We start from the raw sequence: 20,323 nt of genomic DNA, 5'->3' as shown, positions 1-20,323 counted from the left end.
ATGCTCTTTTTTCTAATTTCCTCAGCTGTCACGGTGGACTGTTAGATTCAGGTTGCAAAGAAAGTTTCTTTCACTTTCACATTTTCTTTCTTTAATTTTTTAAAACAATTTTAAACTTAAACAAAAGTCTCAAAGATAGTACCAAAGAAGAGTGGGGATATGGCTCAATAAAGTGCTTCTCACACAATCATGAGAACCTGAGCTGGGATCCCTAGCACCATTGTAAAAGCTGAGCATGTCAGCACAAACTTAGTCCCCATGCTGACTTGGGGACACAAAGAGACATGAATGAAAGCCTGGAGCTCATTGGCCAGCAAGCCTAACCAAATTGATCGGCTCCAGATTCAATGGAAGACCCTATCTTAAAAAACAAAGTGGGGTGAGCTGGGCAGTGGTGGTGCATACCTTTATTGCCACCAGCACTTGGGAGACAGAACCCTCTGAGTTCTAGGACAGCCAGGGCTACACAAAGAAACCCTATTCTGAAAATCAAATAAACAGATAAAGTGGGGAACAATTGAGACAGACATCAGTGTCAGCCTGGCCTACACACACACACACACACACACACACACACACACAAATAGTGCAGAGAACCTTTTTATGTCTTTCTGTCTGCTTCCCCTAATATTTACATATGCCTAAAGTATGCAGTCATCAAAATGAAGAAATGTATGTTGGTATACCCTTAACTAAATTACATATTACTTGGAGGTAATATGTTTCCATGTCCTCACACAGTGTCCTCTTTAACCTGGACAGTGCCTTGGTCTTTACTGGTCTGGAATCTTATTTTCTACTGTCAATTTGGAGTTCTCAGTATAAGAAAACTCAGTATATTTGAGTTTTCTTGAAAAAATATCACGGGGGTGATGCCTGATCATCACTTTCTCATCTTTGAGGACATAGGCTCCAGTGCCAGGTTGTCCTCATCAGCCTAATGATGAGGATCCCCCAAACCCCCGTTCATATGCTGTTCTTTGGTTAGTAATCACACTCAAGGATCACTGACTTCCCTGAAGGAATGAGTATCAAAGATCATCTGGGCATATGTTAGCACCATCACAGTAATTAATGAGTCTCATAAAGGCATGGGTTTGGTTTTGGGGGTTTTTTGTTTTTGTTTTTTAATTTATTTAACTTTTATGTGCACTGGTGTGAAGTTGTTGGATCCCCTAGAACTGGAGTTACAGACAGTTGTGAACTGCCATGTGGGTGCTAGGAATTGAACATGGGTCTTCTGGAAGAGCAGCCAGTGCTCTTAACCTTACTGAGCCATCTCTCTAGACCCGATGAAGGCATGTTTTGAAATGTTCCTTAGACTTTGTAATTCCTGACTTTTAGGGTCACCTGTACTGCTGTCAGTTTCCTGTGCTAGTATTTCTTCATGGGAGTTTGCTGTTTATCCCATTCCTTCTGCTTGATCATTGGAATTCTATAATGGATAGTTGTTACTGCTTGTTCATTGATTTATTGATTTATTGACAGCAATGTGGGTTCGTGGGCATCTTTTATACTTAGATGATAATCCAGTGTCTTTTCTTGTTCAGTTTGTTTCTAACTGGCTACAAGGATACACACTGTTTTATTTTTTGGATCTTGGGTTTGGAGCATTTATTTGTTACTGTAAGATACTCCAGCCTTGTATTTTCCTGTCTTAGCCTTGGAGTCAAGCATTTCTTCAGGGATCCTCTCTCTCTTACTGAAACATTGGCAACTCTTGATATGTTTTTGTGCTATCTTTTTGCCTTTCCCTGAAGGTCATGTATATGAAAACAGAATATTCAACCTAGACCTTGTAAATTACACTTGGAATGTAGCGCATTGCTGTGTATGTCAAAACCTTCTGCTTTTCTGATACCAGTTATGTCCATTGTGTGGTAGAGCTTGTTTGCTGGCCCACCCACTCCCTGAGGAGAGGAGGTGTTTCCTGGGTTGAGCTCTTAGAGGTAAGGTTGCCTTTCTTATTATTGGTTCTTAGGAAGGCTTCACCAACCACCAGTACCAGGAACTAACAGAGCCTTCCTCACTCACTTATGTCACCCGCTCTGAGAACAGCATCTTTTTTGAAGTTGATGGACCATACCTTGCTATGATACTTCCAGCCTCTAAGGAAGAAGGCAAGAAACTGAAGAAGAGGTACGAATCTCACAGCCTTATATTTTAGAAAGAAAATACAGTAGATGGACAAGACTTAAGAACTTAGGAGAGAAAATGGACCAGGAGCCAAAATGAGAACAAACTGGGTGGGTTTTTGTTTGTTATTTTATTTACTCACTTTGGGGGTAAAATTCACATCCTGATCTATTCTGATTCTGTGAGCAATGGCTCTTTAATCCTTTCCGGTTTGCTAAAGCATCAACGTAAGGGTAGAGTTCTGCTTGCTGCCTCAAAGATGACAAGAGGGTCAGGCAGTGAAAAAGGAAGGCAAAGGGGAGACAAAGCACCCAGCACCCTGAGGTTCCTTTCTCTGTGTTGCTTCCCTTGCTTTTCAGATATGCTGTATTCAATGAAGATGGTTCCTTGGCTGAACTGAAAGGTTTTGAGGTGAAGCGCCGAGGGGAGTTACAGCTGATTAAAATATTCCAGTCCTCGGTATTTGAGGCCTTCCTCAAGGGCAGCACACTAGAGGAAGTGTATGGCTCTGTGGCCAAGGTGGCTGACTACTGGCTAGATGTTCTCTATAGCAAGGTAAGGCTCCCCCTGCCTCCCCAGCTGACTCCAAGATGAGCATCTCTCAGGAACCTAGGTCACTTTGATGAACTTTGGCTTCCTCAGCTCTAGTACCCTAAAATTTCCCAGCTTTGTAGAGTGACAGCATGATAATAAAAGAAATCATAAAGGAAAACTTACCAATTATCAAGTCAATTTCTTTGATTTGAAGTCTTTGAGTTTTTTGGAGACAGAGTTTTTCTGTGTAATAGCCCTGGCTGTCCTGAAACTCAATTTGTAGGCCAGGCTAATCTCAAACTCATAGAGATCTACCTGCCTCTCTGTTTTCCAAGTGCTGGGATTAAAGGCATGTGCCACCACTACCCAGCATTTTTATTTATTTGTTTTATGTGTATTTTGCCTGTGTGCATTTGTGTGTGTTGTGTGTATGTCTAGTACCATCAGAGGGCAGAAGACAGCATCAGATCACCTCTAAGTGGAATTACAAGGCAGTTATAAACTGCTATGTAGGTTCTGGGAACTAAACCTGGGTCCTCTGTAAGAGTTGCTCTTAATAAATGTTGAGCTGTCTCTCCAACTCTCTTTTTTAAAACTTTTTTTAAAAATTACATTTATTTATTTGTGCGTGTGTGTGTGTGTACACATGTACATGTGTGGAAGTTAGAGAACAACTTATGGAAGTCATTTCTTTCCATCTACCATATGAGTTCTGGGAATTGAACTTGCAAGCCTTAGGTCTTGGTGGCAAGTACCTTTACCTGCTGAGCCCATTTTGCTGGCCCTGATTTTTTTTTCCTAGGGTGAGGTAGTTTCTGGAACTTAACTCTGTAGACCAGGCTGGCCTTAAACTCAGAGATCTGCCTGTCTCTGCCCCTTGAGTACTGGGATCACAGGCTTGACCCTTATGTGTAAAAAAAAAAAAAAGTTTTTGTAGGCTCTATTAATGTATGCATAATTTTTTGGTTTTGTGTTTTGAGATAAGAGTCTCATTGTGTAGCCCTGGCTCTCCTGGAATTTGGTATGTAGACTAGGTTGACCTTGAATAGAGATTCACCTGCCTCTGCCTCCTGAGTTCTGCTATTAAAAGTGCACCCAACTGCACACCTTTTTTCATTTTTTGAGACTTCTCTGTGTAATGGTCTTGACATCTGCTTTGTAGACCAGGCTGGTCTCAAACTCACAGAGATTCACCTGCCGCTGCCTCCCAAGTGCTGGGATTAAAGCCACCACTGCCTGGCTGCACATATCATTTTTATAATTTATCCCCAGAATTACAAAAGAAGGGAAAGCAGGAATACAGGGCAGTGGTAACGTGCCTTTAGTTCTGCCTCAGAATATTTGACTATTTCTGTAATGTTTTATGTTATAGACAACTTCCACCTGTTTGCACATTTCCATCTGTGAGGAAGTTTCAGAATCCCATTATTCCAGCCAGTGCCATATATATGTCAATCCTTTTGGACAGATGTCACCTTATCTTCTGTGTGGAGCATAATTATTCCCTATACTGTGTGGCTTTGTTATTGCTCATACATATTTCTTGATAGTTTGTGTAAAACTTAAGATAAAAGGTAGGGTTTTATGTGCCTTTTTTCATATTACATTTATTTTGAGGATGGGGTACTCTTAAGTGCCACAGTGTGCATGAGGAAGTCAGAGGACAACTTGTAGGAGGTGGTTCTCATCTTACATCATGTGGATCGTGGAGGATCAAATTCAAGCTATCAGGGGCTGGTGAACTGGCTTAATGGTTAAGAGGAACAGGGCTTAAGTCCTTGCATCCACATGGCAGATAACATTTGTCTGTAATTTCAGTTTCAGGCGATCCAACACCCTGTTCTGGCCTTTATGGACACAAGGCACATATGTGGTATACAGACATGCATTCAGACAAAACACCTATACACAATTCTAAATTCAGAAACAAAAGCTCAGGTTGTCAAACTTGGTAGTAGATACCCACTGAGCCATCTTGCCACTGTCCTATCCTACACTTTTAATGCAGTGCTAGAACTCTAACCAAGGGTGCTAGGGCAGCATCCTTTTGCTTATTTTTAATGACATTACTCTGCCCTTTGGGAAATCTAAAGCCTGCCTTCAGCTTTTCAGGGCAGAAATAAATACAATCTTAGAATCAAAGTGAGTATAACCTTTATCTTCCTGGCATCTGTTGTTTCTAGGCTGCCAACATGCCTGATTCTGAATTGTTTGAGCTGATTTCTGAGAACCGTTCCATGTCTCGGAAGTTAGAAGATTATGGGGAGCAGAAGTCTACATCCATCAGCACAGCAAAACGCCTGGCTGAGTTCTTGGGAGACCAGATGGTCAAGGATGCTGGACTAAGCTGTCGCTATATCATCTCCCGAAAGCCAGAGGGGTCTCCTGTCACTGAGAGGTAAAATCCTCCTTAAAGAGTTGAATTGTTGGGTGCATGCCTGTAATCTCAGTACACAAAAAGCTAAGACCAGAATATTTGAAGTTCCAGGCCATCCTAGGCAACATAAAGAAACTGTGTCCTGGGGCATTGGAGGGGTGGGAGCCCAGTATTTCGAAAATTAAAACAAAAGAAAATTAAAACAAAGGGTTCAGTGTTAGCCTGGACTCTGTAATAGTGAATTTGAGACCAAGCTGACTGGGCTACATAGTCATTCTCTAGCTTTAAAAAAAAAAAAAAGAAAAAGAAAAAAAAAAGCCAAGCCACTGGCTTTGCAAATCCACATCTGTCATGGAGCCTCTGGATCCTCATAATAATAGAACTTCCATAGGAAGAATGTGGGTCCTGTGGGTGTTGAAAGAAGGAAGACTACCTGGTAGTGAATGTCTTTAATCCCAGCACTCAAGCAGGAGGTACAGGTTGATTTCTGTGAGTTGTGAATTCAAGGCTAACCTGATCTACGTAATGAGTTCCAAACCAACTAGTGCTACAGATGTGACCCTGTCTCTGAAAGAAAAAGAAAAATGGCCTCCGTCTGATGCTTATCAATCATAGGAAGGCCTTTGTGGGGCCCTAGTGAGATCCTGGAAAGGGAATAATGGTGAATCTAGAGAACTTTGGTTTGAAGGCAGTCAGCTTCTCTTTTGTGGATATAGATATTGGTATCTTGGAAGGGCAGGGTCTGGGCTACTCACGCAAAGACAAGTTGATGCTAAGAGTAGCTCTGTGATGAGCCATGTAGAGTAGTACCCGGGCATACAAGAGGCTACTTTACTTGCCAGTAACACCAGCATATGTCAGACACCTTCACAGATGAAAAGAGAACACCTTTTACCTCCTAGGACATATTAGATACAAGAGCAAGGGATTCCAGTAGATCGGCTTCTGTTTCCTACCAAGAGACTGTGCATTAAACAGAAAACCTGGCTTCCTGTGGTGGATGCACATTAAAGAAAGGGTTCATCAGCCCAGCACTCGGGAGGCAGAGGCAAGTGGATTTCTGTGAGTTCGAGGCCAGCCTGGTCTACAAGAGCTAGTTCTAGGACGGGCTCCAAAAGCTACAGAGAAACCCTGTCTCAAAAAAACAAAATATGGGGGGGGGGGGGCATTCATCACATTTGGATTACAGAACCTTAAATCCACAGTGACTGCACAGGAATCTTAAGAACCACTGATAGAAGGCTGGAGAGATGGCTCAGTCGTTAAGAGAACTGACTGCTGTTCCAGAGGTCCTGAGTTCAATTCCCAGCAACCATATGGTAGCTCACAGCCATCTATAATGAGATCTGGTGCCCAGAACACTATATACATAATAAATAAATTTAAAAAAAAAGAACCACTGATAGAAGGATAAATTTATGGTTCCATCAGAGGAACTGAAAGCCAATGTGGCCTCTGCAGTGTCCCCATGGCCCTTCCTATTGTATCCCTGATTCTCTCATTGTATCTGATATGCTTGCCTAGAAACTAGACAGCTTATGAGTCTATGACAAATGGAATGGGTAGACAAGACATGAGACTTCTCAACCTGTCAACAGGGGTTGAGACATATACCCTCTTCCTACCCAGGGAACTCTCAGGGCATGTTTATAAGGAGGACTCACCAAGAATACCTACTGCCCCTTTGTGAGGAGATCACTACTCTACAAAAGTGACCAACCTCCGGTGAGACCACATAGGTTACAAATTCATCAGCATCAGTAATTGTCATCTCAGTTATTGAATGTTGGGTGGTTTATTACCTGCCTTCCTAGACAGTCCTGTAGAGAGGGAAAATAGCAAATGTCTTTATAAGAAAAATTGCCAGTATTGAGACAAGAAGAAACAATAAAGCCACTTTGACAGAGTCATAAAGAGAATAAAATAGCAGAAATCATGACAATGCAGACTTTAACAACATCTCCTGAGTTAAAAAGAATGCCGATACCAGTTGTTGGTGAACAGATAGACTGGCACTTAACCAGGTGTCTGGGAGTATGATATCTGGAGGGTCTAAGAGTAGAGGGTATCTAGCCCTTCTATTTTGTGTATGTAAAAAAGAGGGGGCATGTGTGTTTCACAGTGCACATGTACAAGTCAAGATGTAGGAGTGGGTTCTACTGTGTGAGTCCTAGTTATTGAACATAGGTTGTCTCATTTGGCAGTAAACATGTTTATTTGCTGAGCCATCTTGCCAGTCAGTCCTTGTTTATATCTCTGTGTAGCCTTGGCTGTCCTCGAACTCTCTCTGTAGACTAGGTTGACCTTGAGCTCAGAGAACCACCTACCTATGCCTCCACTGCCCGGCATCCTGTATATAGTTGTACTTGTATTAGTTGTATGAACAAAGCCCTGGATTCAGTCTCCTACACTGAAAAGAGAGATGAAGACATCCTATGTAGGAGTTGAAAGGGTTGAACTATAGCACAGGCAACAACTAAGGAGCTTCAGGCAGTATTTTGCCAAGACTACCATGTAGGAACTGGGTTTGGTAAACCACACCTGTCATCCTAACATGTAGGAGGCTGAGACAGGCCAACCTGGACTACATTGCAAGTTCCAAACCAGTTTAGATCACATCAGGAGACCTTGCCTCAAAAATAATACCAATAATAATGATGATGATAGCCCTGCCACCTAGTTTTCTTTACTTGTAGCTACATCAAAAAAGACATGCACAGGGGGCTGGAGAGATAGATCAGTGGTTAAGAGCACCGGCTGCTCTTCCAGAGGTCCTGAGTTCAGTTCCCAGCAACCACATGGTGGCTCACAACCATCTATGAGATCTGGTGCCCTCTTCTGGTGGGCGGGCATACATGTAGACAGAACATTGTATACATAATAAATAAATTAAAAAAAAAAACTTAAAAAAAAAAGACATGCACAAAAATAATGTGTCATAATAAGGGTTGTGTTGACTTCTGTGTGATGAGGGGACAGGATGGAACTGCATACGGTGTCCAGTGTTCCTCTTTCTTGTCTCTCACAGGAAATGACATTTTAGAGTATTGCAGCTGACAAAGTTGAGTGCATGTATGAGTATTTGCTGTTTTAAGTTTGTAATAATTCACAATTAAAAGCATTTTGTTTTGTGGCAACTGAAAGTTGATAGCCGCTTTATTGGTAATGTGAAGACCAACTCATTCGTTAGAAAAGCATTGCATCTCCTGTGTATCTTACCCAGTGAACATGTTTTAGTGAACATGTCTGCTTGTTCGCATGTAAGAATAGTTGTAAACAGCTCTGAACAGTGGCTGCACACTAGAAACAGAGCAAACAGCAGCAGAGAATAATGTTCATTCAACTTCAGCCATTTTCTTTCTTTCTTTTTTCTTTGTTTGTTTGGTTTTTGTTTTTCAAGGGAAGGATTTCTCTGTGTAACAGCCCTGGCTATCCTGAAACTCACTTTGTAAACCAGGCTGGCCTTGAACTCACAGAGATCTGCCTGTCTCTGTCTCCCAAGTGCTGGGACTAAAGGCGTGCACAACCACCACCACCCAGCTTTCAGCCCTTTTCTTACTCAATTATTTGTATTAAATAGGTGATTTCATTGTGACATTTTCATACATATAACATACTTTGATCATATTAACCTGTCATTGCCCTCTTTTGTCCCTGTTTTAGTTACTTTTATATAGTTGTGATAGGAATCATAACCAAGGTAACTTTAAAAAATGTTTAATTTGGGTGTACTATTTGAGAGAGTTAGAGTCCATGATGGCAGAGCAAAGGGATGGCAACAGAAATGGCAGCTGAGACTTTGTATCTTGATCCCCTAGTAAGAGCAGAGAGAGTGTTAACTGGGAATGGAGATTCTTTGGAAACATCAAAACCACTCCTCTTCATCTTTTCCAAACAGTTACAACTGGGAACCAAGTATTCAAATATGAATCTATAGGGGCCACTCTCATTCAGACCACCGCAGTCCTCCACTATTGTTCCTTTTCCCAAATAGGCTCCTTTGTACTTTAATGTCTTTTTTTAAAATCTAGATGCTACATGTTGTTGAACGAAACATGCAGTATTTGTCTTTCTGTATTGTTTCTCTTAATATAATTTCATTTTTCTTTATGACTAAGTAAAACACTTAATGAAATAAGTTAACTCCATCATGTATGTATGTCTCTGCCATATTTTCTTTATCCGTTCATGTGTTTCTTTTCCCCCTTCTCCTTATACTTTGTTCTGTTTTATATTTCTCAGGATGGAACCAAGTCCTACATAGGATAAGCAAATAGTCTACCAGTAAGCTACTTCCCTAGCTCCTAACCTTAGTGTTTTAATATGATAAAGTATTACTTAATCCTTCATTGTTATAAACATCACATACAAGCTATAAATGTGTACAGAGTCTTTATCCCATGTACATTTGATAAGAGTTATAGCAGGATTTGCATTGTTTATGATTGGATATGTTTATGTTTGTTTCCCTAACATAGGGCCATTCCTCTTGCCATTTTCCAAGCAGAGCCTACAGTGAGGAAACATTTTCTCCGGAAATGGCTAAAGAGTTCATCGCTTCAAGACTTTGATATTCGCACAGTGAGTGCCAATTATTTTTATTAGTGGGGAGGTACACATGTGGAGATCAGAGGATAACTTAACAGGAATTGATTCTTTCATCATGTGGGTGCCAGAAATCTAAGGTCATGAGACAAGTGTCTATGTCTGCTGAATCATATTGACACATTTTTGTACTCTTAAAAGTTTAGACAAAAAACTTGTCAGAGCAGAATGTACCTGATTTGTATCATATGACTCAATTAGAGCTTTACTTAGGACTTCCTCTTTTCTGACATGAGATAGGTAGGGAAATAGAGCACTCAGAGCAGTGGTTCTCAACTTGTGGGTCAAGATCCCTTGAGAGGGTCAAATGACCCTTTCATGTGGGTCTCCTGAGATCATTGGAAAATACAGATGTTTACATTATGATTCATAACAGTAGCAGAATTACAGTCATAAAGCAGCAATGAAAATAATTTCATGCTTGGAGATGACCACAACATGAGGAATTATATTAAAGGGTGACAACAGCAAGATTGAGAGCCCCTGGACTAGAGCATCAGGAAGCTAATGCTGGAGAATCCCTTAAACTGCTCTCAGAGGGAGTGTAACTGAGGTGCTATCTTAACCATCCACTATTTCATGATCCTAGAGTCTCATTAAACTCGCTGCCAAGTTTCTATCTCTAAAATGAGCATGGAGTTTCTAGAAGATAAAGTGAAACACACACATTTAGTAATTCTTAGCATATAACAATGTAGAAAATTGATACTTCTCATGTTTTGTGCATGTAGATTCTGGACTGGGACTACTACATAGAGCGGCTAGGGAGTGCCATTCAGAAAATCATCACCATTCCTGCAGCCCTCCAGCAGGTGAGACAAGAGCCAGGGATTCCCACCCTACACCTGGTCACCAGTAGACCCACGTGAGACTCCTTCTTGGTTGTATTATCCTCATTCAGGTGAAGAACCCAGTTCCACGTGTCAAACACCCAGATTGGCTGCATAAAAAACTGCTAGAAAAGAATGATATCTACAAGCAAAAGAAGATCAGTGAACTGTTTGTCCTTGAAGGAAAAAGACAGGTAACACACAGGACACAGTGTTACCGATGTCTGCAAGCTGCTATGCATAAATTTTCCTTGTTTTGTTTTTGAGACAGAGTCTCTCTGTGGTCCTAAAACTTCCTATTTATGAGAGGCTAGCCTTGAACTCACAGAGATCCTGCCCCTGTATGTGCCACCCTGCCTGGCCCATAATTTCCCAATACCGCCTGTCAAGAAACTTTATCACTAAAAGTGTGCATTGTGGTACTTTACTCATTAGTGCCCCCCAGTGTCATTTCATATGCAGATTGTGAGTCATCAGGTGTGTATGAAGAACTCATATGCAAATGTAAGGTATGCAAATTAGACCTAAACTGGATTACTACTGTAGACTTCAGTTTTCTCAATCAAAATGAAATTTCCTGGAGACACTGAAGACTGCACAATGAAAGTATGAGTAAGACGTTGGAGATACTCATGCTCATCTGATAAGAACCCTTCCTGCTCGTCACAGGATGCAAGTGCCGTTCACATTAGTCATACTTGATGGTGGCTTACACCTGCCTCAAAGTCTAGCTCCAGGGAATCCAGCACCCTTTTTTGGCTTCTGCAGACCCCTGTACTTCATGGCATACATTTACACAGACATACACACAGAAATAAAAATCTTTAAAAAAAAAAAAAAAAGTATAGCTAAAATTAGAAATGGAAAAAAAAATTTTTAAAGTCTTTCAAGACAGGCTTTCTCTGTGTAGCTCTGGCTGTCCTGGAACTCTTGTAGACCAGGATGGCCTTGAACTCACAAAGATCTACCTACCTCTGCCTACTGAGTGCTAAGATTAAAGGCATGTACCACTACCGCCTGGTGGAAAAAGAATTTTTAAAACAATCATATATATATATACTAGGCATATATATATGCCTAGTACCACGGAGGCAAGAAGAAGGTGCTGGATTCCCTGAAATTGGAGTTAACACATGATTGTAAGCCAACCTGGTAATTGAACCTAGGTCCTCTAGAAAAGCAGTCAGTGCTCTTAATTGCTGAGCCATCAGCCTAGGAAAAATTTTGTGGGTTGAAAATTAGAAGTGTAACTAGTTGTGATGTCCTATACCTATAGTCCTAGGAGCTGGAAAGCGGAGAGAGGAAAATGGATATGAGTTCAAGGCCAGGCTGGAGTACAGCATGATACACTCTATCTCAAAACAAAAGTAAAAGTGAGTTATAAGCCAGAATGTTATAGAGACTCAATAATAAACAAACCTTGAAATAGATTTTTGTTGGGGGGGGGCACAATTTCTTTATTATAGCCCTGACTGTCCTGGAGCTCCCATTGTAGACCAGATTGGCCTCAGACTCAGAGGTCTGCCTGTTTCTGCCTCTTGAGTGCTAGGATTAAAGTCATATACCACCATTCTGACTTATATTACTTTTTTTTTTCTTATATTACTTTTTTAGGCAAGGCCTTAGACCAGGCTGGTCTTTAATCCTCTGTGTAACAGAGGCTGGCCATAAGCTCCCAGTCCTCTTACCCCAACTTCCTGGGAGCTGAAATTACAAGCATGTATCTACGTGCCCAGTTTAGATTCCAAAGCTTTAACAGTGTGACATTTGTAAAAGCTGTACTAAAAAGTATATATACTAACTAAATGTCTGTGAAAAGAAGCTGATCTAGGGCTAAGAGATAGCTCAGCATGAGAGTGCTTATCTGTTGTGCACAAGGCCTTGCATTCAGTCCCCAATACACTCAAGTACACGCACACACACAAATACATATTTTTAAAAAGAAAGAAAACTCAGCCAGATGTAGTGGTTTATGTTTTTCATTCCAACACTTGGAAGTCAGAGGATCTCTGAGTTTGAGGTTGGCTTGGTAATTCAGGCCAGTGAGGGCTCCATAGTTGATCATGTTGTTGCTCAGTAATTAGGGGCTAGAGAGCTGGCTCAACATGTCAGAGCATTGGCTGCTTGCTTAGATTGTGTACATTAGTGATTAACTCCAGGACACCAGTAATGCTTTGGTGTTGAATTAAGGAAAGAAATAAAAGCACTTCCCCTTGGAGTCACTTAACCAAGGACTAGTTCATATTTGAATTCTCTACTTCATACTCCCTGTTGTATAAGTCTGAATCTATGCCAGCTTAAAGTCTGTCTTATGAATTTGTCCCTTTTTTTTTTTTTTTTGGTTTTTCGAGACAGGGTTTCTCTGTGGTTTTGGAGCCTGTCCTGGAACTAGCTCTTGTAGACCAGGCTGGTCTCGAACTCACAGAGATCCGCCTGCCTCTGCCTCCCAAGTGCTGAGATTAAAGGCGTGCGCCACCACCGCCCGGCTGAATTTGTCCCTTTTGTCTGTCTCTCTTTGTGTATGTCTGTTTCTGTCTATTCGTCTGTTTGAATGGTATCTGTCTCTGTGAATCTGTCCCTAACAAAAGGGCTTTTTGCTGTGTTTATTAAACAGAGTAGAAAGCATCACATGGGGAAGGAATGACTTCACAGAAATATTTCACAGTTTTACAAGACTCTAACTAACCCAGATAACAAACATCATTGTTTTTCAGCCAGTATTCATAAATGGATGCTTTCAGCCTTTGTGGTAGATTTTAGGAAGTTGCTTACACTTCTGTATTTGCTGCTTTCAGCAAATGATACATGTGCATTATCTGGGTCAGGGACATGGGAGAGTACCTGACTTAAGATTATAGTTATGCATTAGCTTAAGTTATAAAAGTTGGGGGGCTGGAGAGATGGCTCAGAGGTTAAGAGCACTGACTGCTCTTCCAGAGGTCCTGAGTTCAATTCCCAGCAACCCACATGGTGGTTAACAACCATCTGTAATGAGATCTGGCGCCCTCTTCTGGCCTGCAGGCATACATGGAGGCTGAACACTGTGTACATAATAAATAAATCTTTTAAAAAAGAAAGTTATAAAAGTTGGTTACATGGGAAATTCAAGGCAACTAAGGTTGTTACATTGTTGTCTTAAAAGCAGGATCAACAGTTTGAGTACACAGTAGGCTAGCAGTTTTGTTCTAATTAATCTTAAGGTATATTACTAATTTTGGCTGTGAAGTCCAGCAAAAGTTCCGGTCTTTTAAAATATAAGGTATTTTCACAGTACTATTTTGCCTCAGCTGCTCTTCCAGGGGATCTGGTTCAAGTTCCAACATCAACATGGCAGCTCACAACCATCCGTAACTCCAGCCTAAGTGATCCAACACCTGGCCTCCATAGGCACCAAGCACACATGTGGTACAGACATGCATGCAGACGAAATACTAATGAAATAATAATAATTAAAAGTAATAAGTTTTTAATTTAAAAATAATAATATTTTAAGAGCACTAAGCTAATTTTGGTGTTGTAGACCTCTAATTACAGCTACTGGGGAGGCTGAGACATAAAGATCCTGAGTTCAAAGCCTACCTAGGCTATAGAGTACCATCCTATCAAAAATGAAAAACGAAAAAAACCACTAAAACAATTCTGGCACGTCAGTGGTGGCGCACGCCTTTAATCCCACTACTCAGTAGGCAGAGGCAGGCAGATCTCTGTGAGTTCAAGGCTAGCCTGGTCTACAAGAGCTAGTTCAGGATAGGCTCCAAAACCACAGAGAAACCCTGTCTCGAAAACACACACACACACAATTCTGTCTTGGGAAACACTCAATTTGCGTAAGTGCCCTCTTCTTTTCTCCCTTAATACTTATGCTTAAATTAACTATGCTAAAACCTCAGTTTTAACTCAAAACGACCTTGTAAAAAGGAGTCACCAATATACACGTTTTTGAAAGAATTAACCATTCTCTGATAAACAGTTGGGAAACTTAAAGCTTCCTTTGGAGAATTAAGACAAATAATCTCATTTCAGTGCTTCTAGACAAGGACAGGCATATCTTTAGACGTTCTAGGCCTGATTGGTCTACATAGAGAGTTTCAGGCTAGCCAGTACTACATAGTGAGACCCCTTTTTGTTAAACTTACATTAGTCTGTTAACAGCCGATTTCAGCAGATGTGTTAGAATTATGTGAATTCTGTGATGGGATTTACCAGATTAAGATTCTGAATTAAAACCGTCCCGAGAGATGGCTCAGCAGTTAAGAGCACTGTTCATGGCCCGATTGTCCTGAAATCCAGAGGTCCCGAGTTTGATTCCTGCTAAATGCACCGTGGCTCACAGCCATCCGTCCTGAGCTCTGGTGCCCTCTTATGTGAAAAAAAAAGATTCTGAATTAATAAATCTTGGTTGTGTCTTCCCAGATTGTTATGGCCCAGACTTCAGAAAACAGTCTGAGTGTCTGCACTCCAGACATCGAGGACCTTGGACTCACAAAGCCATACCATTGTGCAATCCCAGTTGCAACCAAGAGGAAGCGAGTCTGGGAAAGCCAAGAGGAATCTCAGGATATTGCACTAACTGTGCCCTGGCAAGAGGTCTTGGGGCAGCCTCCCTCCCTCGGAACCACTCAAGTAAGAAGCAAGGAAGCCAGAAAGGACATGGGGAAAGTTGCTATGGTACTCTGTCACCTAGAGGTCTGCTACATAGTGCAGGAATCCTAAGGCAAATCCTGTCTGTGGAACAAGTTGCAGAAATGCTTGAGTGTTAGCATTTGAATCTCCTGAAATTTAGGAATAAAGAGACTGTTGGAGAAAGGTGTTGGTGGACAACGTGTTAGCAATCTTCCATTACTATATGTTCCAGGAAGAGTGGTTGGTCTGGCTCCGGTTCCACAAGAAAAAGTGGCAGCTGCAGGCTCAACAGCGCCTGGCCCGCAGAAAGAAGCAACGTCTAGAGTCAACAGATGTGCCAAGGCTTGGTGCTATCCGAGAGGGACCTGCCTCGGGTCTGGGGAACTTTTTACGACGAACTGCCCGCAGCATTCTGGACCTTCCTTGGCAAATTGTACAGGTGTGGGCTTTCACTCATGGGAGTGGCAAGATGTTGAGAGCAGTCCTTCATGAGCTCAAAGGAGGGAGCATGTAACCAGTCCTGCAGCCTTCAACTTCCTGCCTATCCCTATCACAGGGGTCCTGTACCTAGTGGGGTGTGGGTGAGGCTGGAGGCTCCTTGGGAGATGACCTGTTCACAGGTGTCGGTATGTTATGTGATTATGTGCTATGTATTCTCCATTTCCTCTCAGATCAGTGAAACCAACCAAGCTGGTCTCTTCAGGCTATGGGCCATCATTGGCAGTGACTTGCACTGCATCAAGCTGAGCATCTCTCGAGTATTCTATGTGAACCAGCGGATAGCCAAAACAGAGGAAGGACCTTCATATCGCAAGGTAGGGAGACCCCTGGTATTGCTGGTTACCTCTAAGGCATCTGTACATGATGGACTCCACACAAAGAATTGGTTAAGAGCATGGACTTTACAGACCTAAGAGCTGGTGAGCCATGTAGCCTTGTCTTCATCTCCTAAGTACTTTATTGATACTGGACATGGTTTCATGTCTATGAATGTTCAGGAACAGGGACTGCTGCTGTCCATCAACCTGATGAGCAGGGGAGGATTGGATAGAAGTTGCAAATAGTTTTTGTAAGTATTGTTGTAGTTACCAGCATTATTGGGATATAAGTTCATCTACCATATAGCCTATTCATTGGAATAATATAATTCAGTGGTTTTTAGTGAATTCGTGGTAATGACTGTAGTAAAAATTTCAGTCTTCATTATCTCCAAAAGAAGCCTGTACTTCTCAAATGGTCTGTCCTTTCCTACAGCAGGCAACCAACCACTAGCCCACTTTCTGCTAATTCACAACATCTCAGATACATAATCACACTTTAGGTTCTTTGCAGAGACTCTTAGACTTAGAAGATTTTGAGGAAGCTCTCTTAATGTGACATCCTAGTTGAAATGTCTCACTTGACTCAGTACGTTAACTCAGTCCAAAACTGGTTTATGATGCTGTCTGCTCACAGTTGAACATTAACTATATACAAGGAAGACATGAATGAGGTACGTAGTTGTAGGTGGAAAATGTGAGGCCTGATTTCAGCCCATTGACTTGGTGGAATGTAAACCTAAAAAGTGGGCAGGGGCCGGGCGATGGTGGCACACGTCTTTAATCCCAGCCCTCCAGGAGGCAGAGGTGGGCGGATCTCTCTGAGTTCGAGGCCAGCCTCGTCTACAGAGCAAACTCCAGGACAGACTCCAAGGCTTCAAAGAAACCCTGTCCAATAAATAAATAAATTGAAAAGAAAGAAATGAAAGTGGGCAGGGTTTATCAGGATAATAGACACAGGAGACTAATGGGTTTCCATACATGTAGAGCTGTGTATGGTGATTGTGTGGCGGAACTTTTCCTTTCTGGTTATCTACTCCCCTCTGAAGATCCTCAGTGTAAAACTGTACATACATACGTATTTGGTGATGACTGTCACCTTTTGGGGTTTCAGGATGGAGGTTCTCTACCCTCCCCTTTCTGTATAAAAACTTGGTATATCAGTTAGAATTGTTTTCAGGATAGAAATATTCATTGTTTGAGACAGGCTGACCTTGAGTTTGCTATAAAACTGAGGCTGGGCCGGGCGGTGGTGGCGCACGCCTTTAATCCCAGCACTTGGGAGGCAGAGGCAGGCGGATCTCTGTGAGTTCGAGACCAGCCTGGTCTACAAGAGCTAGTTCCAGGACAGGCTCTAAAACCACAGAGAAACCCTGTCTCGAAAAAAAAAAAAAAAAAAAAACTGAGGCTGGCCTTCAATTCCTGATTCTCCTGCCTCCATCTGCCAAATGCTTATAGGCCCCTGTTACTTACTTTGCTCACGAATTATGTTTTTGTAGATGCTAGAGATCAAACCTAGGGTGAATTGCTAGGCCCACACTCTATTCCCCCCACCTACCCAACTCCAAGCACAGAGGTAAACTAGTTTTTCCTTAAAATGTTTACTATTTTGCCCTTAAATTATATTGTTTCCAGGGTAAGTAGATTTTTTTTTCCTTTTCTTTTTTAATGATTTAAAAGTTTTCCAGCCGGGCGGTGGTGGCGCACGCCTTTAATCCCAGCACTTGGGAGGCAGAGGCAGGTGAATCTCTGTGAGTTCGAGACCAGCCTGGTCTACAAGAGCTAGTTCCAGGACAGGCTCCAAAGCCACAGGGAAACCCTGTCTCGAAAAATCAAAAAAAAAAAAAAAAAAAAAGTTTTCCAGGGCTAGAGAGATGGCTCGGTGATTAAAAGCAATGGATGCTCTTCAGGGGACTTTGGTTCACTTCCCAGCACCCACATGGCAGCTCACAACTGTCTGTAATTCCAGTTAGAGAGGATCTGTCACCTTCACACAGGCATACATGCAGTCAAAACACCAATACATATAAAACGGATGGATGGATGGATGGATGGATGGATGGATGGATGGATGGATGGACAGACAGGTAGATAGATTAATTTCTATGAACCTAGGTGGAATGGTCCTTGCCTGTTATCTCAACACTCGGGTGCCAGGGCAAGAGGATCTTAAGTTCAAGGTCACTCTAGGTTACATAGCAAGACATCTTATCTCAAAGGCAAATAATTAAAAAAAAAAATGTTACTGTGAACTTGGGAATATATATATATAGTTTTTTTTTCTTTAAGCTTTGTTTGTTTGTGTATATATGTGCTCTATCTACATGTGCCAGAAGAGGGCATCAGAGCCCACTATAGATGGTTGTTAACCACTATGTGGTTGGTGGGAATTGAACTCAGAACCTCTGGAAGAGCAGCTGGTGCTCTTAACCAGTGGTCTATCTCTCCAGCCCCTTTTATTGAGTATCTTACAATCAGTTACTGCCTGCATTCCCTAATGCACGTAAATAATATAGTAAATATATCTATCTGAATCACTCTCACCACCATCCAGGTAGACATTACCACCTTCCTAGAGCATACTTGTCCACCTTACCATACTGCTAGTGTGTGAGGTGCACATTTATATAACTATAGATGCATTTGACCTATTAGAGCTTCACGTCAGTGTGGCATTCCACAGATGCTATAATTATCTTTCTGGGATGATGGTATCTTATATTAGCCCAGATGTTGTTTACATCAGTAGAAATGTATTAAGATGTAAACTTCAGGAGCTGGAGAGATGGCTCAGAAGTTAAGAACACTTGAGGAAGCCAAGAGTCAGCATCAGGTATCTTCCTTAATCACTTTCCACTTGAACCTAAAGCTTGCTCCTAAAGACCATCTGACTGGCAATCCCTAGGATTTCCTGTATCCAGCTCTCTAGCACTGGGATTGCAGACATGCACCCTTGCTCCATGTTTTTTATATGGTGATAGGGATCCAAATTCAGGTTCTCATACTTATACAGGGAGCACTTTACCAATTAGGCCATCTCCCCAGCCTCCTGTGGAGATTTTGTTGTTTTATTGAAATAGTTTTATTACATAGGCTGATCTTATTCTCAACTGGCTTTCCTCAGCCTCTCTGCTGGGTTACAGGTATATGAACCATCCTGTCTGACTGACTCAAGGTGGGGCAAAGCTACAGATGCCATAAAACTGTTATTAATTGTGATGTGTGAGTCGTCCCAGGGCTGGAATTTGATGGTTCTCTTCTCCCTTGAGAATTATTCATTTTTCCCTGGTTCTTATTATCAAGAAATGTTGTCCACAGTGAACACTTGACGTTTGATACTATGAAACTTTGGGCATTTATATGGGGAAAAAAAAAAATCCTTGAACTGGTGAAATGGCTCAGTGAGTAAAAGGGTTTCTTACAAGCATCGCTGAGCCCACACAGTAGGAAAGAACTAACTCCTTCAAGTTTCTGTCTTCTGAACTCATTATGCATATACACACACACACCCAGTAGATAAATAAATTTTTTTAATTGTTTAATTCTTTAGAGAATGTTGAGGCAGCCAATCCAGTTAATTTGGGTCCCAAGTTCAGTCTTGCCTTCTTTGTATAAAGGTTCCATTGTCAGCTCAGTTTTCAAGTCCTTTGCGTTCTTCTGACCATGTCTATATGTATTTGCAGCTTGGAGTGAGACTAGGGTTTGAGTTGGCTTATGAAGATTCACGAACAGTGTATCTCCTCTCCATGATCCCATACATGTACGCAGTACACAAATAAGGATTGCCCCTTCGGCAATCCTTCTAGTTTTCTGGCCAGAAAAGTATAATTTTCTGAGTTTTAGGTAACTACAACCTCCAACTCATAAAGTGAGAGATCTAAGAATAATTAACTGGGAGCCCATCCTCCAGACAAGTATTGATGATACATGATGCCTCGGCTATAAAGCATTCATGATTTTCCAGACACCTTAGGTTGCTCTTTTAGATTATGCCTTTGTCTTTTAATTGTAATCCTTAAAGCAAGTGGACTGAAAACCCTGGGAGTTGGTCAGTGGTTCACTGTATAGGATGTGGCAGGCTCATCACCACTTTGTCACCAGGTGAATCGGGCTCTTCCTCGTTCCAACATGGTCTACAATCTCTATGAGTATTCAGTACCAGAGGACATGTACCAAGAACATATCAACGAGATCAACACTGAGTTGTCAGCACCCGACATTGAGGGCGTATATGAAACTCAGGTGATTATCTTCCTAGCCAGTGACCACTTGGATGATAAGAAGAGAGATTCCACAGGAATGGGCATGGGTTGGGAAAGCCCCATAGGAAAGTGGTTCTCAGTAGCATGTCTACCTAAGGTGGCTTCTTTTGAATGAAGACAGGCTGTGCTGGGGTATGT

At 41.7% G+C, this 20,323-nt stretch overlaps 1 protein-coding gene across 1 annotated transcript in view; it reads left to right on the top strand.

Moving 5' to 3' along the window:
- The window catches only part of Pole (DNA polymerase epsilon, catalytic subunit), a 53,013-nt gene that overhangs the window by 18,482 nt on the left and 14,208 nt on the right, over positions 1–20,323 (top strand). Inside the window, exons 24-33 of the mRNA XM_057764061.1 lie at positions 1,982–2,139; positions 2,496–2,691; positions 4,854–5,068; positions 9,526–9,628; positions 10,384–10,464; positions 10,554–10,676; positions 14,896–15,105; positions 15,338–15,544; positions 15,777–15,920; positions 20,025–20,165. Coding sequence (XP_057620044.1) covers positions 1,982–2,139; positions 2,496–2,691; positions 4,854–5,068; positions 9,526–9,628; positions 10,384–10,464; positions 10,554–10,676; positions 14,896–15,105; positions 15,338–15,544; positions 15,777–15,920; positions 20,025–20,165 — 1,578 coding nt within the window. The remainder of the gene's footprint in view (positions 1–1,981; positions 2,140–2,495; positions 2,692–4,853; positions 5,069–9,525; positions 9,629–10,383; positions 10,465–10,553; positions 10,677–14,895; positions 15,106–15,337; positions 15,545–15,776; positions 15,921–20,024; positions 20,166–20,323) is intronic.

The sequence above is a fragment of the Chionomys nivalis genome, chromosome 3, assembly GCF_950005125.1.
Source record: "Chionomys nivalis chromosome 3, mChiNiv1.1, whole genome shotgun sequence".
NCBI lineage: Eukaryota > Metazoa > Chordata > Mammalia > Rodentia > Cricetidae > Chionomys > Chionomys nivalis.
The sequence above is the reverse complement of the archived record's forward strand: the minus strand, read 5'-3'. Positions and strand labels throughout refer to the sequence as shown.